We start from the raw sequence: 22,349 nt of genomic DNA on the forward strand, positions 1-22,349 counted from the left end.
TCTGTATTAGAGGCTTGCTGGAGCCGTAACATCCCACTCCTCCACACGTATGAATGTGCTTGTCCTTCAGAGTGAATGCACAAGAATTTGTTAGCTTTGCCTTTTGCTGAATTCGGATGCAGCAAAACTAAAAATTGCTTTAAGTAGAACCTACAGCATTTGCTACTGTTGCAGAGAGATTATTTCACTTGTTCTGACTCCCTTGATCATCATTATCATTATCATAAAACCTTAAACGTCATAACTAATCAAAATGTAGATGTCTTTCCCCAGCAGACTTTTATTTTATTTTATTTTTTAATAACAAGGGACTAAACTCTTTTACTGAAGGTTTCTTAAGTGCTTCTTTATAGTTCTATTTCCAGTTAAATAAGCCTTTTGGAAACGTAATGTATCTACTGGTTGTCTTCAGCTCTTGCCAGAGATAGTAGAGGGTTTGGGTTTGGGTTTTTTTTTTTCTTCCCTATTCTTTTTGACAAATTAAGAGAAAAACCTATAATGAGCTTTATCAAATGAGATAGATATGGTGGAAATATTTTTTATTCCAGTTCATTTTTCCAACCTTAAATGAAAATAGCTGCTTTGACTCCAAAGCAATGAGTGTGGAAAACTGAATTTGTCAAAGATGTTCTAACGTGTATATCGAGTGAGCCATATTTTACTGAGTGAAAAACTTGGCTGAAGGATAATACTATTGTCTTGGTTGTTTGGCTTTGGGGGTTTGGTTTTTAAAATACAATGTTGTCTCCGAGATCGCAGTTGTTATGCAGATGTAGGCAATTTATATGTCTATCCTACGTAATTTATATGTCTCTTTGCAAATTGCAATCGTGATTAAAAAAAAAAAAAAAAAAAAAAAGAATATAAATTTTTGCTTTAAAACATGACGATCCATGGTTCGGTGCCCAGAGGTGGTTTGGTTACTTTGCATCCTTTCCAACGGACGGGCAAAGTAAACAGTAGCATCTAAAATGACTCAACTGTGCATAGGGAAACTCTAAGGTGATTTTCCATGAGCTGCTTTTGCCTCCGTCCTGTCTTAATGTACAATGAGACACCAGTTGGATGGGACTGCAATTGGGAATGTAAGCTGAAAGCCTGTCACGTAGCTTTATAGCAATTAGTATTGTTTTACCTGAAAAAAATCAGCATTTTCTGCATCAAAAAAAAAAATTATTTTTTTTTTTTTTTTTTTTTTTTTGTAGTTAATAAGACAACTTTAGAGGGTAGTGTGAGAACAAATTTTACTCTTTTTAAAATAGATCCTTACAATAAATGAGGATGGATCACTTGGTCTGAAAACCCACAAATCTCATGTTTGTGAGCATTGCAATGCTGCCTTTAGAACCAACTACCATTTACAGAGACATGTCTTCATTCATACAGGTACTGCTTGACTTCAAATTTGTTTTTTTCTACTATATAAAGACTTGTTTACTTATGTTAAAAATGTTTTCAGCTCTATGCGAATTTCACATTTAAGACTGTAGCTAACTTGGCATCTAAGCTTAGAGATTCCATGCACCAAAGTGTCAAAAGAATGCCAGGGGGAAAGAAAAAACAGCAAATGTTTAATAAACTGAAGACCTAACTGTTTACAAGGTTTCTTTTCTTTCTTTATCAGAAAGTAATGGGTTGACTTGTAGCCTAAGTGCCAAAATTGACCCCTTTGTAAAATGTGTTCCGGCTGCTTATTTGCCTGATGAGGTATCTCTCTGGTTCGGAGAAGTGAAAAAGGTACTTACCATTATAATAGCTTGCCAGTACCCTGAATGCAGTCTTATGCCAGCATCACGATTGATCTTGTTCATGAGGAAATTAAAGCCATTTCAGATCACTCTTCCATGCTAGACTTAATGTGAATCTTAGGATCATGGAAAGCATTCTGGAGTTCACATACGTAGTAAGGCTAATGTTTTTTTTGGTACTAGAGTATTTTTGGAATTTGCTCAGATGCTGGTTTATTTTTTTTAATAGAGATTTTAATATTCCTCAAAAAATAGTTATCAGAAACAACAGTGTGTAGTTATTAACTTATGGATGTGGAATTATATTGTTCAAGGTGAAAAACCATTTCAGTGCAGTCAGTGCGACATGCGTTTCATACAGAAGTACCTGCTACAGAGGCATGAGAAGATTCATACTGGTGAGTATAGTGCCTTGAGTATCTTTACTGGCGTGCTTAAAAACTGTTTCCCCACTCAGGCAAGGTTTCTCCTAAGAAGTATGCAGCCTAAAGCCCTCGTTATAGTTTGGTTTGACTTAACGAATGTTATAAAACGTTAGAAAATAAATTAGCTTTGTGCTTTTGACTTGCTCCACTTTTCTTTGGCTGTAAAGTGAGTATAAACTCTGATAGGCAATTCCGAAAGTCTATAAATAATCCCAGAGTGATAAATCTTGGAATTTGTGCTTTCATAAAAGTCAAGGTTTGGTAAGAAGTTGTTTCTTTTGTTGTATCAAGTTAATTTGGATTTCCAAATCACTTTTTAGTAGATTATTTTTTTTCCTTTAAATTTTCGTTTGGAACTCAGTGGATAAGTGCCAGGACTAAAATGGCCAAAATGCCCAACCCCAAAGGTATTAGAGTCAGCTTTGCTTTTAGCATTTTTTTTTTTTCTTTTAATTCTTTTTTGAAAGGTTTAATTCAGAACTGTTCTAAAAATAAGAGCCTTAGTTTAAAAATACACAATGTAGGTCAAACAAGGCCCAGAGTTTTAAGCCAAAGAGAGTTAAAGTTTATACACTTCTTCTTATTATTTTTTTTAATTATTATTATTTTGTTGCACTGCACAAAACCACATTCTTTAACAGGTTTGGCTTCGTTGGGTTTTTGGCATTTTGGTGCATGGCCTTTCAATCCCTCTTTAAATATTTTGTAATATGGTCCCTTTGGACTAGATGCCAACTTCTCAGCCTCTTTTACAGAAAAGCAGAGCTGGTGAATGCGCACAGTGTTTCTTGGCTGTAGCATTTAAGTGGATATGAAAGCTACTAACACGCAGTGCAGTGTGTGCATGTGTGTGAGTTGAGAGGGAGAAAATTCTCTGCAAAATGAATTTTCAGAGCAGTGTACAGGGAGTTACATGCACAAATGCCCTGTTGTTTATGGGATTTTTGTATCCTAAGGTGCCACGAGTACGGACCAAGTAGGTTTCCTTCAGCCAGTCAGCCACAGAAGAGTCCTCCATTCTTCTGTCTGGTGTCTTTGTTCTGTTCATAGTCTTTCCTCTGGCTCTAAATTGGTGAACCATGCTGCCTTCACTTTGTGTAGATATTATTCTTGAAAAAGAATGCTCATTCATTCTCATTTGTCTGTCTATTTGCCTCCCACCCCAAAAGAAAAGATGGTGTAGGGTCTTTTTTTCCCCCACATTTTTCAGATTTTTTTTTTCATGATGATTATTCCCTGTACGTGGCTTTGAAAATGCAAGTCTGGGCAATGTAGTTAATTAACGCTTGACTGCAGATATTTTGTAACTGAATTTGATTATCTTTTGAAATTCAGTTTCTAGCTCTAATGACAGTTTTGCTGCCTTGACTGTAAGCTTTGGAGGGAGGGTTGGGCATGGTGGTGGGGCGGTTGGTTTTTTGTCTAGCTCTCGCATACACCATTTTTTTGCTTAGCAGAGAGAAAGCAGCCATTTAACAAATTAACTATATCGTTATCTTAATCTTTAGATAACTGTTTTTCTCTTTTCCTCAGCATCTTGAGGTATAGTTTGGGAAAATTAAAAATGATGGTTGTGTCTGAATGGCTGAATTGTGGGTGTTTTCCTAGATGACAAGTAGTAAATGCTTAGGAGAAATCACTAAAGACCCAGCTTCCAGGAGGGTCACTTTCATTTTATTGAGCTAGTTTCCAGTAGGCAATCATCTCACATTTTTAGTGTTAGCTACTGGATGTCACAGGACTTGTATAAATAAAAATAACCAACAACACCGATTTGTTATTTTTTTTCTTTTTAGTAACTCCCCCCCCCTCTCTCATCACCCCCTCCCTCCCAATTAAAAGAAAGGGGGGAGAAAGAGGGGGGGGGGGAGGGTCTTTTTCAGTTTCATTTAGTTAGTAAATATTTGCCCAGTGTTGTGTTTGAGGGCTTGGCCCAGTCGTAGCATGGCTAATTGTCATTCTGCATACCCATCTGTGTTTTCACTCCTGTACGACAATATTCACAGTGGGGCCATAGCTGTTTGTGTGGTGTTACTGTGTTGTGCAGAGCTGCATAACTGAACCCATCCAGGAAAGCAGAAAAGGGGCATTTTCAGTTAGTTGATGTGACAGTGAGGCGAGTGGTGGGCCTGTGTTTTTGCTTTGGTGGAGGTAAAGGAAAGCTCTCTTTGTAATACTCATAAGTAATTTCCTTAAGAAATATGCCTTCAATATTCTTTTGTATATATACTTATTTTGCATTTTTATTCCCATGAGTGGTTGTTTTTCAGCACCAGTTCTTGTGCTGTGCTCAAAACACTGATGAACAACAGATTTTTTTTTTAAAAGGCGTTTATCGAATTTTCACGTTCATTATTTTAAGATAATCAGGGATTGGGGGTTACACTTAGAAGCCCCATTTGATGTCTCTTACAAGGCCTGAATTTACAGGTGCTCCTGCTAGTTCTGGGGTAATTTGAATTCAGTCAAATGAAACGTTATGATGGAGGTAGGAAGCAATCAATGAACAGCCTTATTCTGTGTAAATAATTAAGTAGTTGCATCTAAAAGCAGACATTACATTAATACAAAATTCACTTCCTAGAAACAATTGGATGAAGAAGGGGGCTGCAGTGCTAGAGTTTTGCTGCTAACCTTGCTGCTAGTGATGCAGCAAATTGCTGTCTCAGTTAGAAGAAAAAGAACAGTCCTTGGTACACAGATTATTTCATCTTTTGAGCTTATTGGGCTCATGAAGATATCAAATGTTTGTGTTGTTTTCTGTTTTTTTGTTTTTTTTCCCAAACGTCTCCTTTATTTTTGCTGGGAAATATTTCTGTATACCTTCTCTACTCGTGCATTCATGTGTCATAATTCTGTAACCCACCCTACTCTCCATTTTCAACACAGAAGATGAGATGGCATTAACAAAAAGAAAGGCAACACTGGGGTTAATCATCCAAATGCCTTCTTATTCCATTGTGATGCTTTCTATTGCCTTCTTTCATATTTTATTATCAGTATTTTGCCTGTTTAGATTTTAAACTGCCCTGGAGATTTGCTGCTCTAATTGTTAAGAGACTTTATACAGTATTCAGAGCCACGCTTTACCAAAAGCTCTAACATTCAGTTTTAACACATTTCCAATGTAGACACAAAATATAGACCATTTTTGTAAACAATGCACATAGTTTGGTTTGGTTTTTTTTTTAAACATTTTTTCTACATCTGAATCTTTCCCACTCACTTGTTTCAGAAATACAAGTTTTGGGTTCTCCCTGTGCTACCAAAAGGTTATTATTAATGATCTCCATTTCCAATTTATCTTGTATTAAAAGTAAAACCACATTTCAGAGGGCGTCTGAAGTTTCTGGCTTCTGCTAAGAAAAGAGTAGTACAGGAAGTATATCTTTATATTCATTTTAAATCTTTTTCTAATATTATATCTTCATCGTGAAGATTAAAGCAAGAATTAAGTATGGTATCACTTCCACAAAGCGTTTCTTGATTTTACTTTCCAGGCTGTTCTGGAATTCAGCTGGGAGGTATAATTTTCTGTGCAGCGTCCCCAGATTTTTGTTCTTACGGAGGTGTGGCCAGCAGTGCCTTTTTCATATACCTTCTAAGTCTCCAAAATAACTCTCACAATCTGCTCCTTTTCCGCACCACAAATTTGGAAGCCATGTTGCTGTGGTACAAGGTCTGGCAGAGGTTTGCTTCTGCCGTCTTGCCATTGGTGTGGGAGTGCTCTGCAAGGAAACAACTGAAATCCCTTTTTAACCCAATTTGCACCTTGGATGGGAGACAGAGCAGTTAGTCTTTTGCGAGTGAATAGCCAGATTGAGTAGGTAAATGTTAGGGATTCTGGGACCACTCCCTTCCTGAGGTGGGTGTGAGGCTGAAGGTAAGTGTGCCACTGAAGCTTTAAGAGGTCGAAAGGTAACTCAGCGTAACGAAGGTTGTTCAAAGGGCTTAAAAGGGTTTAAAAGGAACATAAGGTGGAATAGTAGAGAAGAAAGCACCCAAAAACACCATAGTAGTAGGTTCACCTAACAGATGAAGAGAACAGGACAGGAAAAGTGAAGATGGAGTTTGAAAATGAAAGAGAAGACCGGAGAGGAGGATTTGCTTATAGATGGTTCCATTGAGGGATACATGATAGGTGCTGTGAAAAACAAAATTGTATGGTGGTTATTAACAAGCAAGGAATGGGAAAAGCTGCTCACCTGTTGAATGTGAAAGAAGAGTGAAGATGCTGAGGTTGTGAGCCAGCAGAAAAAGAATGGGTGGTTACTGAGAGATCTTAGGTGGGGAGATAATTTGGTTTAAGGGAGAATAAATAGGAATTATTTCATTTAGAAAAGGTTGAGAAACCACATTGTGAGGTAGGAATTAATAACTTGAAATTGGAGGTAGGCTTACAGAGAGAGAAAAATTGCAGTTGCTTAGAATTAAGAAGGTTAAAACCGGGGACATTAATGATCTGACATGGAGCAAATGTGTGGGTGATGCAGCTATTTTCCATTCTGCTTTCTATAAATACTGGCATCTTATTTTAAGTGCAGTCATATCTACTGTATTTCCATTTATAGAAGGATGTGGCTAAATTTCTCTATTCTAAAAAGAAAATAGACAGTAACAAAGTAAAATTTATCAGAATTACTATAATGTTACTAATTAGGAGTTGTCATGTTATATACAGTATATTCTGAATCATATACAATTTAAGTACAGTTTTTAAGAATAAAATTCTTCAGAAAAATAGAAATAATCTGCATATTGCTGGAATCAAGATAGTTATTTCTATTTCACATACAGATAAGGGGAAAGAAAAAAAGAGAAAATAGCAAGTATCCTTCAAAACTACTAAACTGAAAGCTTGAAAATACATAAGTGGTCTAGAAAGGATGGGATTGAGTTAAATGAGATGGTGAGAGAATTAAAGTGTTTCTGTATAACCCTCTGCCTTGAGACTATGTGGCAAGATTTAGGAGGGTTATCTTTGTTGTTCTTCATTTGTTAGGTTCAAGGCAGATGTCCATCGACATTAGAAAGAGGGAGAAGAGAATTTTAAAAGTGTTGTAGTTTTTTTTTCTGTAAATATTTATATGAAATTTGAAGCCTCAGCTTCAGTGCTGAGAGAAATGTGAGCAAGCCCCATACTCTTTTACAATAGCAACAGACTAAGTCTTCTTCTTTATTACTACTAATTGAGAATGTAATATTTGTCCTGGTAATTGTGTGGAAGAACATTGATGGTGTGGTTTTTTTTTTTAGATTAATGTTGCTACGTGTTTTTTATCAGGTGAGAAGCCATTTCGTTGTGATGAATGTGGTATGAGGTTTATTCAGAAGTATCACATGGAAAGGCACAAAAGAACTCACAGTGGAGAGAAGCCTTACCAGTGCGAGTATTGTTTGCAGGTAAGATGGTGTAGTCAAATGTTTCACAGTTAAAACATAAAATACTTGCCAGTTCCCAAGCAGTACACGTGGGAATTTCTCCAGCTGCTGTAGTCCTGTACATACATAAAATAATGTTATTTTTAAGTTACAGTGAGCTGTCTTGGTGCCTAGGTGAAGCAGTCGCAACTGTCTGAAGTTGACTATTGACGTATACAAAGTTGTTTGACACTTCTTTTGAAATTAATGAAATGGGGCAGCCTACGAGTAAAGTTGTTAGAATTTGTTTCTTAGCGATGATGTACCTATTTTTGTCTAATTACAAAAATATATATTCTGCAGTATTTCTCCAGGACTGATCGTGTGCTGAAACATAAACGTATGTGCCATGAGAACCGTGACAAGAAACCCAACAGAAGTGCCACCAAAGTTGGCTTTTTGCCATCGGAGGAAGATTCTGGTTTCTCTACGCCTATGAAAGACAGCTCCTTGCCAAAGAAGAAAAGGCAGAAAACAGAGAAAACAAAATCTGGAGATAAGGACAGTACGGATAAATCAGAACAGAAGAAGGACAAAAATGACTATTTGCCTTTGTATTCTGCTAGTACGAAAGTAAAAGATGAATATATGGTAGCAGAATATGCTGTTGAGATGCCACATTCTTCTGTCAGCGGGTCACACTTAGAAGAAGCAAATTCTGGAGAAATACACCCACCCAAGCTCGTTCTCAAGAAAGTTAACAGCAAGAGGAGTCTTAAACAGCCACTTGAGCAAAGTCAAAGCATTTCACCTTTATCTACGTATGAAGACAGCAAGGTTTCAAAGTATACCTTTGATCTTGTGGATAAACAAAGTTTACTGGACTCTGAAGGTAATGCTGACATTGATCAAGTTGACACGTTACAAGAAGGGCCCAGTAAACCTGTACACAGCAGCACTAACTATGATGATGCAATGCAGTTTTTAAAGAAAAAGAGGTATCTACAAGCAGCTAGTAACAACAGTAGAGAATATGCCTTGAATGTAAGTACCATAGCATCTCAGCCTTCTGTAACACAGGCAGCTGTGGCAAGCGTCATTGATGAAACTGCTACAGCTTCAATATTAGACACACAGGCACTGAATGTTGAAATTAAAGGCAGCCATGACAAAAATGTCATTCCAGATGAGGTACTACAAACTCTGTTAGATCATTATTCACACAAGGCTAATGGACAACATGAGATCTCCTTCAGTGTGGCTGACACTGAGGTGACCTCCAGTATATCAATCAATTCTTCTGAAGTATCTGAGGTCACCCAATCCGAGACAGTCGGAACCAGCTCTCAAGCTTCCTCATCAGATAAAGCTAGTATGTTACAGGAATACTCAAAGTTTTTACAGCAAGCTTTGGACAGAACTAGCCAAAATGATGCCTATTTGAACAACCCAAGCCTTAATTTTGTGACTGATAACCAGACTCTTACAACCCAGCCAGCATTTCCTTCCATAGAGAAGCAGGTCTACACATCTATACCCGTCAACAGCTTTCGCTCGGGAATGAACTCTCCATTAAGAACAACTCCAGACAAGTCTCATTTTGGACTAATGGTTGGTGATTCGCAGCACCCTTTTCCATTTTCAGGTGACGAGGCAAATCATTCTTCCTCCTCCTCTACACAGGACTTCTTGGAACAAGTAACTTCTCAGAAGAAAGCAGAGGCGCAGCCTGTTCATCAAGCATATCAAATTAGCTCCTTTGAGCAGCCCTTCAGAGCTCAGTACCATGGGGCGAGAGCTGGAATATCATCTCAATTTAGCACTGCCAATGGACAGGTGAACCTTCGGGGACCAGGGACAAGTGCTGACTTCCCAGAATTTCCCTTGGTGAATGTAAATGACAGCAGAGCTGGGATGACTTCTTCACCCGATGCCACAACAGGCCAGACTTTTGGCTAAGAAATCTTTGTAAATAATACTGGCACTTTAGAACACATTTGTCAAAAGGGGGTTGCTCTATGTAAGATGGAGTTCTGTACAGCTTTTAAGAGCGCTATGTTAAAACAAAAGTAAGCTGATATTAGCAAGACCAATAACTGCTTTTTATTTTTTATTTTCTTTTTCCTGGTTAGTAACCAGTAATTGATCTGCCTCACGTCGTTGCCCCTATCAAAGGCAGACTATTAGTCACTTGTTTGAATCCAGTAATTATTTTAACTTCTATAAAATTTAAAATAAACAGAATCCCCAGGTAAGACTTTCCCCCCATGATTGCTTCCTTACTGGTTTCCTCGTGTGCTTTGGGAAGACAGCTTATTGTCTGCTACTATTCACATTGTCATTTTCAAGCTTGTCAGCGTAGTCATTTTTCTTCATCAGGGAATCAACATGTACTAAACACACAGAATAAACTACGAGTTTCAAAGTCAAGCAGATATGGCTTTAAAAGATGGCATTTTCTAGCAAAACAGCCTCTCTCAAAAAGTAATCTTAGATCATATGCCCTTTGTTTCTGCTTTCCATTACCTTGAGTTGTGTTTGGAGGACAAAATGAATTCTGGTAGACTAACTCTACTGTTTAAAAGTCGAATTGATTTAAAATTCTTTAACCAGTTTTTTAAGCAAATAGGTAACTGCTAATGCATTTACTTCGTTCCTGAAGTAATGTGTGTTTCTTTGTACAGCTGAATCTAGATGTAACTTTTTAATGACTTTTCATACGCAGGTATCAAGGTTTTGAAGTTTTAGTTACAATATTCTGTAGATAACATTCCCAATTACATAATGCTTACACAAACTGTGTATTCCAAGATTTAAAAGCTTAACTGTACCTTACCCTACATACTCATGATTAACATAGAGCACTTAGTCTATTTGATAGATTCGATTCCTCAAAAAAAAAAAAAAAAAAAGTTAAAAAAAAATCTAGATTTGGGGGTTTGATGTGGTTGCATCCTTTTCATCTCATACAGCTCCAATTACTGCTTCCACTATACGGTGAGATTGGGTATCCTGAGCTTCTGTCTTAATTCTCTGTCTAGAATTATGACAGTTCGGCTCGCTAAATTAATCAGAATATCCCCACAAGCTGAAGAAGCGGGCATTCAAATTCCATGCATCGACTTAAAGTTTGATTAGAGAAAGTCATTAAATTTCACCAACCAAAACCGCTGAGTAATGCCAGCCAATGGGATTTATCTCTCAGCATAGATGAGCGATCAGTTTTCATTGCATTTCACCCTATAAATAAACTACAAAGTTTATCCCTGTACCACGAATATGGTTTTTTTGAATAGTACTTTGTCTTGAAGTATACGGTATGGTACGATAAGTAGTTCTGTGTGCATTTTTAAGGTGGTAAGATTTGAGTAGCATAATTATTGTGTAGTTTAAGTTAACAATTTACAGATTTTTGAACTGTATGTTCATAATATTGCACCTTCCCTAAAGGGACACTGTCTGGTAGTTTAAGGCAGTTTAAGCCTAATGTAGGCTGATTAACCAGGGAAAAACATGCACACGCAGACACGTGTGTGTGTGTGTGCGTGTGTGTGTGAATATATATATATATATATATGTATGTATATATATATGTATTTTTTTTTATAGGATTGCAAACATTCTTTTACAGCACTATTGCTAGCTGGTATTTCTCAGATGAAGCCATCAGGTAGGAGAAAATACTGCATCTCAAGGAGCTATAAAATATATCTTGTCTTTTGAAGGGACTTGAGCAGGGCACAAAATAGTCCCCACCTCTTCTGGAAACAGTAGCAATATTTTGCTTTTCCTTTTTGATAGGAACCTGATTTTACAGTCTTTTTTTTTTTTTCCCCTCCCCCTCATGGTATCACTAGTAAAGCACTAACTTCACTTGGTACAGTTCAGGGAGAAGGCATGTTTGTAATCCATGGCTTGCTTCCTGCATTGCCAGGAAATACAGATCGCATAAAATTCTCACTAAATATTTTTGTACGGGAAAACAGATCATGTTTTGACTTGTGTGTTTAATGTAAGGAAGGTGTTTCTGCATGTTATCACTTACCAGTAATTTGGTCTGAATATTTGGCCCTGAATTTAAAAAACAAAAAGCAATGTGCATCAGGGGAGAAGAGGAAATTTCTTGTGGACTATTAATGTTACATGTAAAACAAGAATTATTGGAAAGAATATTTTCAACCCGATTCATGTCTCTGTTTTTCTTCCTTTGTGGTCAGTTGGTTGGTTTTTGGTTCTTTTTGTTTGTTTGTTTGGCTTTCCATTCTGCTTTGCACAGATGTAATAAATATGGCCCCCATAGCCTCGAAGCCACCTCCTGTTACACCTGTTTTGTTCTCATAGTTCTATTTCCATGACATCCTCGCTTGTGCTGCCTGCTTAATATGTTGTTGACATCTTTGTTCTAATGTCCCGTGGTTGCAAGTTGGTGACCATAACTAGCACTATTATAAATATGACAAGCAGCAAATGCCAAAAGAAAAAGGAAAAACAAAGAAAAACCAAGTATGTGTTGGGGCAGGGAGGGGGGGGTGTCTGGGGGAGGGCAGCTAGTTTATTACTGCACTAGTCTGGTCTGGTAGGAAAGTAAAAGGAATAAAAAGCCTGAATCTCCCAAAGCAGATTGACTCACTTTTATTTAACGGAAGTCACTGCACTGATTCTCTGCTGTGAGAAAGTGATGGAGGAGTAGGAGGGAGCGCTGTTGCTCTGCGCCATCTTCGCCCTTAACAAATCTCTGCTTGGGTACGTGAGTGAGCAGGCTGTTGTACGGAGGGAAGGGATTCACTCTTCCCCAGAGCAAGGTGGGAGTCATCTGAGAACATGTTATCCCTTCTGTCGTAGTTCCTTCTCCAGTCTGCTGATGAGCCATTACAGCTATCCTCAGTGCCTTAGGACAGGCTGTGAAGTCCCAGTGTAGCCTGTGGGGAATATCTATAGGATTCTCAAGTACTTGATCTGCCGATGCTTGAAGCTTTCTGTGATGGAGGAGTTAACCAAATACACTGCTATCATTTCCTGAGTGCATGCCCTTTCATTCTGGAAAAAGTCTGTATGTAGCTCTGGGAGACTGCTCTGTGTAAAAGCTCGTGCTTTGTCAATAATTATGTTATTTAATAAGATTTTCTACTGCTAAAATTCTGCTGCTTCTAAATCTGCTACAGATGCATGTCCTTCGTTTCGAACAGGTCGGTGTTGGTTTCTGTTAGTTTCCCGTGGATGTCCAAAAGGGCTGTAAAAGCAGCGACTTTGCAGTTGGTTCTGTTCTTGTACTGCTGTGTTTCGGTCGCTCAGCAGAAGTTGGGGTTAACATTTGTATTGCACAGAGCGAGCAACACAGGTTCTTTCTGAAGGGTCGTGCAGGCTGCAGGTGTGTGTGTGTTAAGGGGGAACCTTTTGTGGCTCTCCTCGCCATAGAGCAACAAGGAATTTTTTTTTACAAAAGAGGAAATGGGTAATGTTTACTACCAAACTATATATATACATATATGTCTGTATATATAGACACATACTCATAGGCCATATTTTGGACCTAAATTACTTGACAGTGTCCCTTTTAGCATGAGTCCTTTGGTATATCTTACCATTCACGTAACAGACGATGAAGGAATCAGCTTGTAATGGTATCCTAATAAGCATTTACGTTTTCTTTTGATTTGAGAACGAATTAATCACCAATGGCGAGGTTTAGAGAGAAGGATTAATGATGTGCGTTGCTGTACACTGGTTTACAAAATACATAAACAAATTGGAAGATAAAGGAATTTTGTTAACGATCTCGTGTCTCCTAGTATTGTCTCGAGGAAAATTGTGTTTCAGGAAGAAAATAGGACAAGAAAGAATCCGCATGAATTGACGCTTGCATTATTTTTCTCTTGTACTTGCCTGTTTTTTGGATGAAGGGAACTTTTCATTGTTAATTGAGGAGTACAGTAAAATCTTGCTAATTCGCTGACAGCTAACCAGAGCATCCCATAGGTTTCTATGTCCCCTATGGTCTCTCTCTTCCCACCTCCCTGTGATGTTCTAAAAAGTACAGTAGCGAAGTCTCGTATGAGTAATACTGTACTGCTTCACCCCAGTATGCTGCAGAATCTATGTCAGTATACTGGGAGGTACAAAAAGCATTGCCAACTCAATCACAGTTGTCAAAATAAACGAACAAAATACCCTTTGTGATGTGACATCCTTGCTTTCATTGCCTGCTTCTTCACTGCTTTCGAAATTGTGATTTCTAAAGGGTTTCCGAGTCATTGCTGCGAATTATTTGGGTTCTACTGTAACTTTTGGAAGCATTCATGTTATCCTATGAAAACTTTCCACCTGGACGTATACATGATATTCCATGCTTGTTCAGAATGTTTTTATGGTGTATGTATCACACGTAGTGACTGTTTGAAACGAACCAGAGTATTTGGCTTGAATTCACTCTGAACTTTGCAGCATTGGATTTCTTTGTGTATGTATATTTGCTAACTAAATATTCTCGGTTTTGGGAGCTTTGGGTTTTGTTTTTCTTTTTTTAATTATTCTTTTTGGTTGGCTTGTTTTAATACCATTACAAATTGCAGGGAAAACCCAAATGCTCCAGGGCATACGTTTAACAAACCCAATAGGCAGAAATCTGCTTCTGCAGTCGGTACCAGCAGGCATGTGAACTTTCAGATTACGTAGTTGGTACTGAAGCAAGCTCATCGTGTTACTCTCTGCTAGTTTTAATTGTCTTATGGAGATTGAAGCCTTGTAACTTTGAAAGTCCCTTCGACTTACGGTGATGCATGTTTGTGTTAGGCATGTAATGCATTTAGCTGAAGCTCACTTCGCAAGGGGCGAGTACTAGGAAAGTATTACTGCTAATGGAAAGAGTCGTCTCTAAGTTAAAACTTCAACCCTTGTTCAAGTTGAAATTGCTTTGTGTCAGGGAAATACATTTATAGTCGCTTTTGCTCTACTCTGCATAAAGAACCTTATGTTTCCTTTTTAAAATAGTAACTTTTGGTAGGAAACACAAAGGCAAGCAAACGTTTCTAAGAGTTGTTTCTTGCTCTCCTTAATCCAATGGATGGAAAGGTAATATTGTGTAAACAACATTATTTTATTTTTTTATGCAATATCGTGCTGTAAATATGATTTATCAAACGAGGATGTACCTATGATTGAATCTTTGATTCTGCACAGTTAGAGTTTATATATAAATATAAATGTGTCTTGACAATCAAGGACTTATGTCAGTCTTCCTTTATGATGTTTATTATTGTTATGCATTCCATTTGTTTGAATCGAGTACCGACGTGGAAATTTGTATTGTCTGTAAAGTATGTCATGTTTTTATAGCCTGTTTTGAAGAAGAAACAACAAATGCTGTAAATAGATCCGGACTGATGGCAGTACCGCTCTGTTGGAAGGCGTACGATGTTGTACTGTTTGTAAGCAATAATACACGGCAGTGCTAACTTGACGAGTAGCATAAGGATAAGTTCCAAAAATACCTTTGGGGAGTCGATAGCCTTGAGTTAATGAATATTCTTAATCATTTTTTTATATATAAATCCAAACGTCCTCCTGCTGGAGTAGGTAACATTGTTTACACAGCACAATCTCAGTCAGAGAGAGGACGGCCTTTAGATCCGTGGCTTCGTCCGTGCACACTCTGAGTCAGAAAGGAATGGCTTGGCTGCACTTCTGCGAGAGGAGGAAGACTGCAAAAGTCGAATAGCTGTGTCTCTAAAGGAGGAGAGATACTATTCTGCTTGTGTGCTGATTCCTGACAATTCCTCTGCTTAAATCTGGAGTCCTTGAGTCCTGATACTGAACTGATGAGACTTGGGCCCTCCGGTAGAAAGGAGCAGTTCTCTCCGTATTTCATATGCAGTTTAAACAGTGAACTTACAAGTCACGTGTTCAGTTGAGTTGTGTGTTATTTTTTTCCAGTTATGAGCTATGAGATGGTGAGTTTATTCTGATAAATAAACGAAACGTCAAACTTATAGTTTGAATTGAGTAGGGATTAGACTGTACAGAGCAGCGAAGCTATTTGAATGCGGTCATCACTGCTTTAGAACCTCTCCCCCCCGGACCCCAGTTTATAAATGTATATGACCTACATTTTATAGAAGAGAAAATGTTTTTAAATGCTAGTCATTTATATAATATGTGCTTTGAAGGATTTGCTAGTCCACTTCTGTCACTTTTAGTACACTGGTATCTTTTATATGTAATGTATGCTTTTTATTATTACTGTAGTAAAGCATTTCAGTAGGAGGAATTTTGCAACAGTATGAGGGGTTGAGATTTTCCTTGTCGGAAATGAATTATACTGGACTTTGTCTGTGTAGTCTTGTCTTTCTTTTAATGCTGTCTGAAAGGGAGCTTGGCGTTCAGTAAAGCAAGCGACCTCCTTTTATGTTGAAGGCATACGATGTTGTGCTGAATCGGATCTGGAAACGTGATGGATTTGAAGACAGAGCGATTGGTACAAACCCTGAAGAAACTGCTCTGGAAAACCTGGTGATGTGTATCCAGTGGAACACTGTTACGGTGCATTTTCTGACCTAGTGTTATTTTCCTCAAGTCCAAATGCCTTCTTCATACTTCAACTAATAAACAGAAAGAATCCATATAGATGAATTTAGGATAATAGATTTATTTCAATGATTATACAGCATTTCTTTATCCTACGGCATCTATTCCGTCCGTTTCTTATTAGGCGAAAGATGATAACCTGAATTCCATTGGTAGAAGCGTGTATATAGATAAGAGATGGTTTTGTAGGAACCGGGCAAGGATGAAATTTGTATATTCTTTATGACAAAAAGCAGGATGGGAGCCTGTCTGTATTCCTGGGAGATGAGGAATTCCCCAATACAAAGAGTGTGTGTGTGTGTGTGTGTGTGTGTGTACATATGTGAAGCACGCATGGGTCTCCTGGCAAAAGCGATACAAGTGTAAAAGGATTTAATGTAGCTCGACACATGACTTATGTTTAGTATGTAAGAGAAGCGTATAAATTTCATAATTCAAGAAGACAAGAATAGTTTTGCAGGAAACAAAACTATTTGGATAGCAGGCTTGACCAAATAAATGTTTTGGTTAAACTTGATATATTTTAAATGATTCTATTTCTGCCTTTTATTTCTGCCCTAAAAGCAACTTAAAAGTATTTTGGGAGTTACTCTGATCTGTTCCTTTGACTGTGAGTGTAATTTATATCATGGTTTACAAAACGTGGCATGAAGGATGGGATTGTTTTATCTGTGTAATGCAATGAAAGATGGCTTTTTTAACATAATCACGGTGAATGGTATTGTATCCTTAGGACTGATTGATTCATTCGGTGGCTTAATGAGTTCCATCACTTTTGACATCGTTGTTTTCTTATGGTTAACTTAGTCATTTGGGGCTTATAATACCCTCCTATGTATTGTGATACTAAGGGAAGTTATGTTTTCGCTTTATTTTTAATTAAACTAATAGTTTGATAATTTATATTTGCAAATGATGCATTTTAAATGTGGTCACTTGCTGTTTGAAAAAAAAAAAATAAAAATATAGAATACTGTTTTATGAATAGACTTTTTTAGCAGTATTTTTCACGTTAGTGAATCTCAAACAAGACCTGGTGGAGGCAGACGGAGGCTCACGAAGGTGCAGGTTGTGTAAGAACACACGGGGGTAACTGCAGCCATTGAGTTGTGAGGGCGTTTGATTGTGATGTACGATGTTGATGTGGGTTTTCTGCTCCTTTGGATCTCTTGTCACCTCTGCTTATAGAAAGCGGAATATCTGGCCTTAATTCTAACCTTGGATCTCATAGAAGATTGTGCTATTGTGGCAGTAGAGCCACTTGGATAGGAGCTCATGGTGTTTGGGTGGCTTTCCTTTGACAGGGGCTGCCCACATTGCTGCCCCTTCAGCACTGAGGCCATGAGCTTCACTGCCTCACTCACTTCTGAAATCCAGAAGGAACACAGCAATGTAATTCAATAGGCCTTCGATTCAACCTTATTCTACTCTGCCTGCTTCGGTATTGTTTATAAAATAACTCTCAAAGAACTTGAAGTTCTGTGTTGACATTCATCTCCTGTCGTGATTACTCTGAATTGTTTTAGGTCGAGCAGTGTTAAGGTGAGGGTGTGCTGTGCAAAGTGCCCTGGTAAGTAGCACCAGCACCTTGTGTCGGTGGAAGTAAGAAACCAAACCCTGATACTTTCTGCCCGTTGACTTTTATACAATGTCAAGATACTAAAGCAATACTGAAAAACAGGGCATTTTTTCAATGCTTTCATGTTGGAAAAGAATTACCAGAGCTTACATTTTGTGTTCAGTGAGGAACAAGAATCCAACTAGCTGTGTTTTCTGCTAGGAGGAGGAAACAGTCTTCTGCTCAAAGTGCTGGTTGTTTATTTAAAGGGTTGAAAAAATATCTTCTGTTGGAATATTTTCCTTGTGCTTCTCGGGATGAACTGTTTTGTAGCTCCAGGGCGGTTCACGACAGAGAGAGAACTTTGGATTGAGGGAGATGGGATGGAAGAGTGTCTGAGTGATCAGCTGTGCATTGCCAGATCAGCAGAAGACAGTTGCCTGTAGGACGCCGTCTGCTCTTGTGTCTGCTTTAGCTGTCAAGCCGAGGAGCTGCGAGAAGGGAGCTGGAACTGGAGCTGGAGCCCTGCACGTGCTGCCCTCCCCAAGAGCAGCGGTCCTACAGGTGAGCTGCCCTGCACTGCCCTCCCACCTCGCCAGGTTGAGCTTCAGGTCCGCCTCATCCCCAGTGCAGCATCTCTGAGTGCCAAAGGCAGCCTGGCTCATACAGAAAGTGCATCTGAAGCTTTGGTGAGGTGCCATCTCAAAGTGGGGTGGTGGCAGGGATCTCCTGCGGCCCATGACATGCAGAAAAAGCATCACTCCTGTATCTGTCCTACTGGCTGTGCCAAAAGTTGCTGGTTTTCTGCTTGGAATCACCGGGCAGCTCCCCTTGCCCTGTACCTTCTCCCATCCATGCAGTGGAGGCTGTCGCCTGACTTGCAGCTGTTCCATGTGTGTGTAGGAAATCATGGGGGGTGGTGAATTAACAGCCAGAAGCGCTGGAGATATTTCAAGGTACTGCCACGCACAGCGTGCTTTAGTTTACTAGGAGGTACTGCTCTGGTGTTCGGGTTCTCTCTCTATACACTCATGCTTCTTTAATGAAAACAAACAGCTTTGCACATGACAGCGATGCACGCGTAGCCTCTACGCAGGGTTACGCGGCAGCTGCGGGCAATGGAAGCGGGAGGCGGCCGCTCCCGTGCGGAACTGAAGCGCTACTGCCCCGTAATACCTGCCGTCCCTCCGGCACGGACGTCCTGCCCACCTGAGCGCTGTTAGGGCCGACTCCAGAGGTAAAGGAGGGCGGGCAGAAGGTGTTGCCCGGCACACGTGGCGGCGTTCTGGGCCACCCCCCACCTGCCGTCGGGAGGAGGCGGTGCCGGGGGCGGCTGCGGGCGGCAGGTGAGCGGTGGGGCCGGGGGGAGGTAAGGGGGGAGAAGGTGGGAGGTACTGGGGGCTGGGACTGCGCTATGGGTGGGGATGGGGAGGGGGGAAAAGAAAGCGAGATAAACGGCAAAGGGTGGGGGGAGAGGAGAAAGAAAGTAAAAAAAAAGACCAAAATGGGGGAAAAGGAAGAAAAATAGAGGCAAAAATGGGGGAAAAGGAAGCAAATGCGAGGTAGAGAAAGGGAGGGAAGAAACAACAACAACGAAGAAGGAGAGAGTAGGAAGGGAGGGAAAATAAAAGAAGGAAATAGGAAAAGGAAGCTGCAGCCGGGAGATGGAGTGGGGCTGCTGCCCCAGCAGTGCTGAGCAATCGATCCCACCGCTTGTAGGGTGCTGCAGTGCGGGGCCCTATGGGTGTCCCAGTGGTGTGTGGGGCTGTGCTCACATGGCCTTTATGGCTGCTGGGGTAAGAAAATAACAGGGGAACAGCCTTGAGCAGGTTGGGAGCTCCCATGTGTAGCAGTGCTGCTGCCTTATTTCCTTTACATCCCCGTCTCGCTCAGGGCCTCACAGTCAGGTGGGTTTTTCTTTTTAACGGGCTGCTTCAGTGGCTCTATGAGCTAAATGAATGCATCCATACAGGTGTATAAGCTGCTGTAGAATTGAATAATAGAAGAGGGGGTGATAGCAGGAGAACAGTGCCTGCATATGGATTTGGAGTCTTCTAACTCTAAAAGAAAAGGAAAGAAGCCCCTCCTCTATGTGGCTGTAGGTATCTAGGAGGGCAGTGGTTCCTTCTGGGTCAGCTCCAGGAATGAAACCCCCAGAGAAGTGCTTGTGCCAGCTTTTCCCTTCTGGTCGGGTCATGGAATCATTAAGGTTGGAAATGACCTCTAAGATCACTGAGACCAACCATCAACCCATGCCCACTGATCACATCCCTCGGTGCCACATCTCCATGGTTCTTGGACATTAACAGGGACAGTGACTCCACCGCCTCCCTGGGCAGCTGTGCCACTGCTGTTCTATTCTTTCTGAGAAGAAATAGTTCCCAATATGCAACTTGAACCTCCCCTGGCTCAACTTAAGGCTGTTTTCTCTTGTCTTGTGGCTTTTACCAGGAAGAAGAGGCCAACTCCCACCTCACCACAACCTTTCCTTACCATCCTTGCACTGCACTGGAAGAGAGGGGGGTAGCAGGGCCCTCTGTCAGACAGAGAGTATGGAGGCAGGGCTCTAGTCTGCAAAACAGTGCAGCAGAGGGGAAGGTGATAAGTGCTGTGCAACTGTCAGTGGTGCTGGGAAGTGCTCTGTATGTATCATGTCATAACAGCGCAGGAGAATGGAACAGAATGAGCAGGCGCCAGATTTAAAGCCAAGTGAAAGGAAATACTTCTCCCAGACAGCACATAAGGAAGCTGTGAAGCCAGTGCTGCAGGATGCTGGGGTTGCCAGGAAAGGACTGAGCAAGGCCCACCAAGGGCTGTTAAGTGATAGAGTTGAGAGAGTATTGTGGTGGTGCTGTGCTCTGTGGTTCAGCATTGGCCATCGGCTCTGGCTGGTTAACAGCCTCATGCTTCTGCAGGCTGAGAAACAGCAGCAGTGCCTTCTGTCAGTCCTCCTTCCACAGGAACTGCACTAAGACCATGAACCTACAGCGGGGGATCGGGCGCTGCAGGAGCTTGGCAGAGGAGAAGAGCTGATGTGCTGGGCTCTGATCCACCAGCTGCAGGGCAGAGGCAGTGTAAAGGGCACGATGAACATCCCACATGGTGCCAGAGGTGAGGGCCATGTGCAGGAGCTGTTCCACGAGGAGGCCCAGCAGGTACGTGGGAGCCAGCTCTCCTTGCAGCCCAGCTGCACATCCCCTGAGGTTTCAGCTGTTGGCTTCAGCAGCTCTGAAATTTGCAGGTGTCCTTTATCTCCTCTAGAAACTCAGTGTTCTCATCACTGATCTACTGGCTTTGTGTGATGACAGAGCTATTTGAACTTATCCTTCCAGCCCCAGTCTATCCAACTGGGTTTGTCTTCTACTCTAAGAGATGCTGCAGTGAGCCTGGTCTTCTTGATGGGGACCTCAAAGCTCTTCTACTTCCCATGCCATGGGCTAGTTGCCACCTACTAGATCAGATTGCCCAAAGCCCCATCCAACCTGGCCTTCCGAAACACAGCACTTCTTAAGTTGGAGCTAAGTCACATCTTAGCATTCGTTGGTGGCAAACCGTGTGGCTGTAATGGTCATTGACCTTCACACCACTTCTGCAGCCTGTCTGGAGAGCATAAGAGGTGAATCTGAAGGCTTTGATTTCCTCCAGGGATCCCAAACACAGAGCAGACCCTGGTGGAAGATCCAGCTGTTTGTATGGGAGCCGGTGCTTTTTGGGACGTGGGATGGCGTCTTCACCTCCTGCATGATCAACATTTTTGGAGTGGTTCTTTTCCTGAGGACGGGATGGCTTGTGGTGAGTGAGGGCTGATTTGGTTGAACGTAGGGATGGGAGTAGATCATTGTCTCCTTACCTCTTGACTCCATCAGAACCTGAAGTGTTCTTGGTTTTGCAGTGCTTGTAGCTTTGCAGAGCTACAGAATCAGGTGTATCCCTATGGCAGCTGAGATGCAGTGGGGCTGTTCCCTCGCTGACAGCAGGGTGCAAACCCCAGCCCTGCTTTGCACTGTGATCCCTGGTGGGTCGGTGCATGGGTGCTGTGCCTCTTGCAGCTGAAACATGGCTCGTGCTTTCTGGTGGGAACTGCAGGCTGGAGAAGCCAGGATGATTCTCTTAGCTCCACTTTTCTTGCTCTGATTTCCTCCATGTCTCCTCTGACAGCGAATTACTGCTGGAACGAGCACAAATAAAAATAAAGTAAGTAAATAAAAAGTGGAACAGCTGGAAGACAGCATGAAGGGGAAGGGAGGAGAAGTCAGGGCTGGCAGAGCACACGTGGCAGAGGACACACATACGTGGATCTGTTTGCCATCAGGCTTTTGCTGTGAGCTTCCAGGGCTGGGGCTGGTAACGCCTGCAGTTGTAGGGGACCTCAGTCTTCCATGCGTGTTCAGTAATTGCTGCACTGCTGCACTGCCCAATTACACTCCATCCTTCCAGCGTGCATGCATAAATAATCAGGGCTTTTGCCTCCCAGTTCTGCCTTCCTCCCACTGGTGATCAGTAGGAAGGAGTTAGGTCTCTCCTGGCCCTGATGTTAAACCTTTATTCTGCGTAAAGCCTCGTGTTGCCCATTAACCAGCTGCTGCGCTTGCCCGGTGCCTCCTCCAGGATCTGCAGAAGCCCAAGGCCATGTGTATGTTTGCATGTGTGTGCTTTTCTGCTCTTTTTTTCCTTTTT

At 41.0% G+C, this 22,349-nt stretch overlaps 2 protein-coding genes across 8 annotated transcripts in view; both read left to right on the forward strand.

Annotated features, from left to right (window-relative positions):
* ZNF148 (zinc finger protein 148) overlaps positions 1-17,093 on the forward strand; it is a 36,563-nt gene extending 19,470 nt beyond the window's left edge. For 2 of the 4 annotated variants that reach the window (XM_015868717.2, XM_015868715.2), the window contains exons 4-7: positions 1,263-1,386; positions 2,063-2,146; positions 7,458-7,576; positions 7,898-9,493. In XM_015868717.2, the coding sequence (XP_015724203.1) occupies positions 1,263-1,386; positions 2,063-2,146; positions 7,458-7,576; positions 7,898-9,493 (1,923 nt within the window). Of the gene's footprint in view, positions 1-1,262; positions 1,387-2,062; positions 2,147-7,457; positions 7,577-7,897 lie in introns of all 4 variants that reach the window. The other 2 variants (XM_015868716.2, XM_032445992.1) reach the window with 2 other exon arrangements.
* Positions 17,094-18,845: 1,752 nt separating this feature from the next.
* The window catches only part of SLC12A8 (solute carrier family 12 member 8), a 42,417-nt gene continuing 38,913 nt past the window's right edge, over positions 18,846-22,349 (forward strand). The window contains exons 1-3 of one of the 4 annotated variants that reach the window (XM_032445993.1): positions 18,846-19,018; positions 20,619-20,827; positions 21,318-21,464. In XM_032445993.1, the coding sequence (XP_032301884.1) occupies positions 20,705-20,827; positions 21,318-21,464 (270 nt within the window). In that variant the 5' untranslated portion in view covers positions 18,846-19,018; positions 20,619-20,704. Of the gene's footprint in view, positions 19,019-19,313; positions 20,828-21,317; positions 21,465-22,177; positions 22,306-22,349 lie in introns of those variants that run through there. The other 3 variants (XM_015868718.2, XM_015868720.2, XM_015868723.2) reach the window with 3 other exon arrangements.

Source organism: Coturnix japonica, chromosome 7, assembly GCF_001577835.2.
Source record: "Coturnix japonica isolate 7356 chromosome 7, Coturnix japonica 2.1, whole genome shotgun sequence".
In the NCBI taxonomy this organism is placed as follows: Eukaryota; Metazoa; Chordata; class Aves; order Galliformes; family Phasianidae; genus Coturnix; species Coturnix japonica.